General features: G+C 43.5%; 1 protein-coding gene across 4 annotated transcripts in view; it reads right to left on the reverse strand.

Moving 5' to 3' along the window:
- Window positions 1–8,317, reverse strand: part of sv2ca (synaptic vesicle glycoprotein 2Ca) — a 202,613-nt gene that overhangs the window by 83,476 nt on the left and 110,820 nt on the right. For 3 of the 4 annotated variants that reach the window (XM_043707301.1, XM_043707291.1, XM_043707310.1), the window contains exon 4: window positions 5,423–5,603. In XM_043707301.1, the coding sequence (XP_043563236.1) occupies window positions 5,423–5,603 (181 nt within the window). Of the gene's footprint in view, window positions 1–25; window positions 146–5,422; window positions 5,604–8,317 lie in introns of those variants that run through there. The other variant, XM_043707319.1, reaches the window with a different exon arrangement.

Raw genomic sequence — 8,317 nt, forward strand, 5'->3', positions numbered from 1 at the left:
AAGGAGATAATCTTTGAATTGTTACCTGAGTAATGTGGCAATTAGACTTGGCTCAAAGGTTATAAAAGAATGTAGCTTTGCTTGCTGGCCTGAAAGGTTCATTTCCAGATGTTTCATCACCCTACTAGGTAACATCTTCAGCAGGCCTCTGGGCAAAGCACTGTTGATAATTCCTGCTTTCTATTTCTTTGTTTGGGTTGCTTTGGGCAGGTGATGTCATTTCCTGAGGTGACATCATTTCCTGTGATGATGTAATTTCCTGTTCTTTTTCTCAGGGGGTGGTAAATGCGGTCTAACTCAAAGTGTTTGTTGATAGTGTTCCAGTTAGAATGCCATGCTTCTAGGAATTCTCATGCATATCTCTGTTTGGTATGCATGAAAATTCCTAGAAGGATGGCATTCCAACCGGAACTCTTCTTTCTGTGATGAAGTAACCATGAACTGAAAGGTAACCAGCTTTTCTTTGCCACTATTTGCAATAAGTTATTGCCTTTGACTAGCGACCGAGAAACTGGACAATTGATATGTCTTTCCCTGTCTGCAGCAAAGAACGGAAAGGACTTAGACCTGAAAATCGGAGATCAAGAGAACCTGGAAGAAGCAAAAGAGACACCTCACTGAATCCTGTGGACTGGTGCCATTGAACTGTATTTTTCACTGAAAGGAATAAAGAAGTATTTTCAAGATTAAATCTCACCGAATAAAGGGAGAACTAGCCATTTGGACACAGAACTGGCTCAAAGGCAGAAGACAGAGGGTGGTGGTGGAGGGTTATTTTTCAAATTAGAGGCCTGTGACCAGTGGAGTGCCACAAGGATCGTTGCTGGGCCCTCTACTTTTTGTCATTTACATAAATGATTTGGATGCGAGCATAAGAGGTACAGTTAGTAAGTTTGCAGATGCCACCAAAATTGGAGGTGTAGTGGACAGCGAAGGTTACCACAGGTTACAAGAGGATCTGACCAGATGGGCCAATGGGCCGAGAAGTGATAGATGGAGTTTAATTCAGATAAATGCGAGGTGCTGCATTTTGGGAAAGCAAATCTTAGCAGGACTTATACATTTCATGGTAAGGTCATAGAGAGTGTTGCTGAACAAAGAGACCTTGGAGTGCAGGTTCATAGCTCCTTGAAAGTGGAGTCACAGGTAGATAGGATAGTGAAGGCAGCATTTGGTATGCTTTCCTTTATTGGTCAGAGTATTGAGTACAGGAGTTGGGAGGTCATGTTGCGGCTGTACAGGACATTGCTTAGGCCACTGTTGGAGTATTGCGTGCAATTCTGGTCTCCTTCCTATCTGAAAGATGTTGTGAAACTTGAAAGGGTTCAGAAAAGATTTACAAGGATGTTGCTAGGGTTGGAGGATTTGGGCTATGGGGAGAGGCTGAACAGACTGGGGCTGTTTTCCCTGGAGCGTCGGAGGCTGAGGGGTGACCTTATAGAGGTTTACAAAATTATGAGGGGCATGGATAGGGTAAATAGACAAAGCATTTTCCCTGGAGTGGCGGAGTCCAGAAATAGAGGGCATAGGTTCAGGGTGAGAGGGGAAAGATATAAAAGAGACCTAAGGGGCAACGTTTTCACGCAGAGGGTGGTACGGGTATGGAATGAGCTGCCAGAGGAAGTGGTGGAGGCTGGTACAATTGCAACATTTAAAAGGCATTTGAATGGGAATATGAATAGGAAGGGTTTGGAGGGATATGGGCCAGGTGCTGGCAGATGGGACTAGATTGGGTTGAGATATCTGATTGTCATGGACAGGTTGGACCGAAGGGTCTGTTTCCATGCTGTACATCTCTATGACTCTAAGTTGGCAGGTTATAACAAGTAGAGTTCCACGTGGATAAGACCTCAGCTTCATCTGAGAAATATAGGTGTATTCAGACAAGAAACACATGTTTGCATGCAGGTACAGCAAATACCTGGGATGGCAAATGGCATGCTTGCCTTTTTGTTTGGTTTTGGGGTGCAAGGAAATGGAAGTCTTGCAACAATTAGGTAGCGATTTGGTGCAATATTGCTTGAAGTGTTGTGCCAATTTTCATTGAATTATAGAATCCCTTCAGTGTGGAAGGCAGCAATTTGGTCCATCAAATCCACACTGACCCATCCTCCTTCCCAATCTCTGTCACCCAGCATTTCCCATGGTGAATTCACATAGCCTACAAATTCCTGGACACTATGGGCAATTTAGCATGACCAATCCACCTAACCTGCACATATTTTACTGTGGGAGGAAACCGGAGCACCCAGAGGAAACTCAAGCAGACACAGGGAGAACGTGTAAACTTCACACAGAGGCTGGAATCAAACCCGGGTACCTGTATGCAGCAGTGCTAGCCACTGAGCTACCATGGTGCCCTTATCTTCACATCTAAGTGTCTACATATCTAAGGAAGGATTACTTGCATTGTAACAGCTGAAGTAGGCAAGATTGATTCATGAGATAGAAGTGTTGTCTCCTGAAGGGCTGCTGAGTAAACTGGTCAATACACCCTGGAGTTTAGAAGACTGAGAGGTGATCTCCTTGAATCAGTCAAGACTCTAACAGAGCTTGACAGGGTTGAAACTGAAAGTTTATTTCAGAATGAAAGATTAATCATTTAGGATAGAGAACAAATTTATTGCCTCAGAAGGTTGTGGAATTTGGCATTGTCTACCCCAGGGTGTTGAAGGTACTCTACTTTTGAGTATATTCAAGGCTAACATAACTACAATTTTTCTCTCTGGGAATTAAAGGATATCGGACCTAACGGGAAAGTGGAGTTAAGGCAGAAGATTAGTTATGATCACACTAATGGCTTGATGAGCTGGATGGACCATGTGGCATGCGCCTGCTCCTATTTCTTGTGTTCCTTTCAGATATACATACAAAACAATCATACACTTCACATAACATATACATACAAAATATCAATGTGTTCCTCGGCCTCTACTCCTCAGATAGTAATTTCTGCACGTGATATTCAATACATAGAAATGTCATTGCAATTACAAAGAATTAAATAGGATTTCCAGGAAAGGATTAGACCATACTTCTGTTGTTACCTCCTCCGGCCAGACTCCATTCATTCCAATTTATCAAATCGTACCAACATAACTTCCCATTCCTTTCTCCCTGATGAAGTGACCAGGAAGATTGATGAGGGCAGGGCGGTATATGTTGTCTATATAGATTTCAGTAAGGCCTTTGCTAAGGTTCCAGATGGTAGGCTACTCTGGAATGTTAGATCACATGTAATCCAGGGCGAACTGGCAAATTGGATACACAATTGGCTGGATGGTAGGAAATAGAGGGTAATAATGGAAGGATGCGAGTCGGACTGGAGGCCTGCGACTAGTGGAGTGCCTCAGAGATCAGTGCTGGGTCCAATACTGTTTGTTATCTATTTCAATAATTTGAATGACAATCTACAAGGCACGATATGTAAGTTTGCTGAAATACACGGTATCGTGCACAGTGAGGAAGGTTGTCATAAATTGGAGCAGGACCTTGATCAGCTGGGGAAATGGGCCGAGAAATGGCAAATGGAGTTTAATATGGTAAACATGGGGTCTGACATTTTGGAAAGTCAAATCAAGATAGGAGTTTCATGGTGAATGGTAGGGCCTTAAAGGAGTATGGTGGAACAGAGGGATCTTGGAATTCAGGTTCACATTTCTCTGAAAGTAGAGTCACAGGTAGACAGGGCAATGAAGAAGGCTTTTGGCACACTGGCCTTCATCAGTCAGAGCATTGAGTATAGAAGTCGGGAAGTTATGTTACAGTTGTACAGGACATTGGTGAGGCCGCACAGAGAGTACTGTGTTTAGTTTTGCTCACCTTGTTATAGGAAGGATGTTATTAAACTGGAAAGAGTTCAGAATAAATTTACAAGGAGGTTGTCTGGACTCAATGGTCTGAGAAGTTGGACAAGTTAGGACAGTTTTCTTTAGAATGGAGGAGACTGAGGGGGGTCCTTCATGAGGTGTATAAGATCATGACAGGCATGGATAGTGTGAATGCACTCAGTCTTTTTCCCAGGGATGGTGAATCAAGGACTAGAGGGCATCGGTTTAAGGTTAGAGGGGAAAAAAGAAAAGGGAACCTGAGGGGCAACTTTTTTACACGCGTATGAGATACGCATATGGAATGAGCTACCACCAAAAGTGGTTGAGGCGGGTACATTATTAACATTTAAAAGGCATTTTGACAAATACTTAGATCGGAAAAGTTCAGAAGAATATGGGCCAAATGCAAGGAAATGGAGTTCCCGCAGATAGACAGTTTTAGATTGGCATGGACCAGTTTGAGCCAAAGGGTCTGTCTCCATTCTATAGGACTCTATGACTCCATAACTGAAGGATCTGTTTCTACGCTCTGCGGCTGTATAATTCTAGTTGGCTACTTTCTGTCTAACTGTATTAATTGAGGGCGAGACCACAAGAGCAGAGGTGTACCACTGAGGCTGTATAAGGCCCTGGTCAGATCGCATTTGGAATATTGTCAGCAATTTTGGTCCCAGTATCTCAGAAAAGATGTGTTGGCATTGGACAGGGTCCAGAGGAAGTTTACAAGAATGATCCCGGAGATGAATGGGTTGTCATATGAGGTGCAATAAAGGACTCTGGGTCTGTACTTGATGGAGTTTAGAAGGATGAGAGGGGATTTGATCAAAGCTTACAGAATACTAGGAGGCCTGGATAGAATGGATGTGGAGAAGACGTATCCACCGATAGGAGAAATTAGGACCTAAGGGCACAACCTCAGGGTGAAGGAATGACCCTTTAAAACTGAGATGAGGAGGAATTTCTTCCACCTGAGTGTGGTGAGCGTGTGGAACCCATTACTGCAGAGTGACGTGGAGGCCAAGTTACTGACTCTATTTAAAACAGAGATTGATAAGTTCTTGATTAGTAAGGAGATCAGGGGTTATGGGGAGAAGGTATTAGAATGGGGTTGAAAAACATGTCAGCCATGATCGAATGGTGGAGCAGATTGGATGGGCCGAATGGTCTAATTCTGCTCCTATATCTTATGGTTTTATGATTTTATGAATTCTATAAATCCTTTTTCCACATTGCCTGTTGCCAAAAATCAGAAAGTAAATCAGAAATGGTATATAAACATTACATTCATTAATAAATAGACTACACACAAAATCTCTATAACATGATAGTACGCAAGATATTTAGACACCAAAAGAGGTAATAATGAGATAAAGTCTTTAATGAGATACTGATGGTATCTTTTCAGAGGAAGATCTGAGCAATAAAATCCTCCGTGCTCTTGTCATGCAATGATAGTGCCTCCTGACCAGGTTCTAAGTCCTACTTGCTCCAGATATGTTTGGACATATAATGGTACATGTTGAAGTAAAAATATCTGTAATTAATGCTTCAAAAGCCCTGTCATGGTCTGAAAACATGACATCGGATCTTACCCAAATCCAGCGAAGAATCGGCAGAAGAGGAAGAGCCCATAACCCTGGACGAAGGATGAAAGAAAGGCGAAGAAACCATTGACGGACATACAAATGATGAGGGCTTGCCGCCGGCCAATCTTGTCTGCTAGACCACCCCAGAAAAAGGCCCCCAACATCATCCCAAGGTACACTATACTTCCTGTAATAAAACACAGATAGCCTTTGTTTAGTTCCGGCTGCCAAATATCACCTCAACAGGGAATGTTTTTAAAACTACGCACTAATTTCAATGTCACCACAAAGCTCCACTTTGCTGCACAGTTGAGTCATCTTTGTCGGTATTAATTGTGCCAATTGCAGCAGGAACCTTTTAGGAAGGTTGATTTTAATTTTTATTTGTCTGTTTTCATTCAGAATAATTATTTCTTGAGTTTTTTAGACCGAATGTATTTCATCCACCCTCTTATTACAAAATTCCAAAGTTTACTGTCACCTTCTTCACTCATTTCAACTGATGGATAGGAAGACTATGCAAGGTATAAGAATGTCCACATGTTTATGGAGAATCATTGCAACAAACATAAGCAGCCATTTCATTTGGTTTCTGGTAGCAATTTTCCAGATTTAACATAGATAGTCAGTTTCAGTTACCTTAAATACAGTATAGAATACCAAAAATCTGGATTGGAAAGGAAAGCTTGGAAGGAATTTCCCATTGATAGGCACTAACAGTTACTAATTCCAATTCTTCAGAAGGCCGCTCTCAGCCATACAATCAGAATGATAAATAGTTAGAGGCTCTTTGCTGGTCAAAGTCAAATATCTGTACATGAAATCATAATGACTTTTTCAGTGATACACTCTTCCAGCCCTCCACTAGTGAGCCTGAAATAGCTTTCTAGAGCTTCTTGACTCAATGACCAGAATGGGTGCAGTGAGACTTGGATAGAGAAAAGACAAATGCCTCAGGCAGTGGGTGAAGATTTCCCTCTTCACAGGTCGCAGCTTCTTCCTTCAGCTTATAGACACTTCGAAGGCTGGGATAGCTGACTGACAAGTGACATGATTCTTTCCTGTTCCACAGGATACAGCATTTTGTTTTTATTAGACCTCACTCATGTGACAAGACTTCTCTTCTCAAGCCACACTCATGACTCAGACTTATTCTACCCAACTTCCAACCTCGCGCACAAAGTAAAGCATTTCTTTCCCAGTTCCTCCTTAAAGTCCAACTTATGCAGGGACATCATTAATCCTCAAGTACTAAACTATTCTTTCACTTGTGAGTATCTCAGAGATTGGGCTGGGTACATGCAATATGTTGAATTAAGAGTAAGATCTAAAGCAATACATACTTTAAAATGCATTCTAGCTTGCTCATGGATGATCCGACATTCCTCATGTCCATTTTTCCACCTTTTCCCCATAGCCCTTGGTTCCACTATTGATCAAGAATCTATCTATCTCAGCCTTCAATGTACTTACGGACTCTGTCCCTCACACTTGGGGTGTTATATGGCAGAAAGGCCAGTCTTATCCTTCGCAACATCGGGGACAGGTAGAACCTCAGTGCATAGTCTCACTTGGTGTTTGCGTACTGAGGGTCTACACACAGCTTGATGCAGCCACACACAAAGAAGACAATCAGAATGAAGGCAACATTGGGTATGTTCTTCTCCCCCTTATCCAGAGTTCTGTTCATGGAGTCCCTGCCAACCCAGTCTATCAAGCTCTTTACTTTTTTTTTAATTTCAAAAATATACTTTATTCATAAAATTATTTGGATCTCTTTACAATTGGTCATACCATTCTTGTGCACACATTACATTGCTTTACATACAGACATCAAAATTTATTTTTCCTATATATATGTCTGTACATTTACTATCCAGCTCATCTACTGAGGCGTCAGCAGAGCCTAAATGACTGGGTGGGCCCCCTGTTCTTCTTAGGCATGCAGATGTTACCACCAACAGCCATGCTGGGACCAGTGACAGCCGTGCTGGCCCCACTGCCATGACACAGACGGACGCCAGGCCACGCTCCCCGGCAGGGGGATGGCGTCAAGCCTGACGAACGGAATGTGTAGGGTGTAGGGAAGGCCAAGTGCTCCGACTTTTTTTTATTTCAAAAATATATTTTATTCATAAAATATTTTGATTATCTGTACAATCGGTCATGTCGTACATCCGAAAATATTCCATTTCTTGGTATACAGAGACAGAGTAATCATTCATATATAAAGGTCTGTACAATTACATATTTAGTTGGGGGGTCAGCGGAGCCCCCTTACTGCGTCGGACCCCTGTGCTTAGGCAGGCAGACTTTACACTGTGGTCTTTCCCCACCGCGCATTGGCGGCAGCTGCCCCAAGCTTCAGCGCATCCCTCAACACGTAGTCCTGGACCTTGGAATGTGCAAGTCTGCAGCACTCAGTCGGGGTCAACTCCTTCAGCTGGAAGATCAACAGATTTCGGACCACCCAGAGAGCGTCCTTCACCGAGTTGATGATCCTCCAGGCACAGTTGATGTTCGTCTCGGTGTGCGTCCTGGGGAACAGGCCATAGAGCACGGAGTCCCGCGTCACGGCGCTGCTCGGGACGAACCTCGACAAACACCACTGCATTCCTCTCCAGACTTCCTCTGCATAGGCACATTCCAGAAGGAGGTGTGTGACAGTCTCGTCCCCCCCCCGCAGCCGCTTCGAGGGCAGCGTGCCGTGCGGCTGAGAGTCCGCGCGTGCATAAAGGATTTCACAGGCAGAGCCCTTCTCACCACCAGCCAAGCCATGTCTTGGTGCTTGTGGAAAGTTCTGGCGATGAGGCATTCTGCCAAATGACTTTGACAGTCTGCTCAGGGAACCGCTCGATAGGATCCGCCCTCTCCTTTTCCCAAAGGGTCTCAAGGACACTA

The sequence above is a fragment of the Chiloscyllium plagiosum genome, chromosome 2, assembly GCF_004010195.1.
Source record: "Chiloscyllium plagiosum isolate BGI_BamShark_2017 chromosome 2, ASM401019v2, whole genome shotgun sequence".
In the NCBI taxonomy this organism is placed as follows: Eukaryota; Metazoa; Chordata; class Chondrichthyes; order Orectolobiformes; family Hemiscylliidae; genus Chiloscyllium; species Chiloscyllium plagiosum.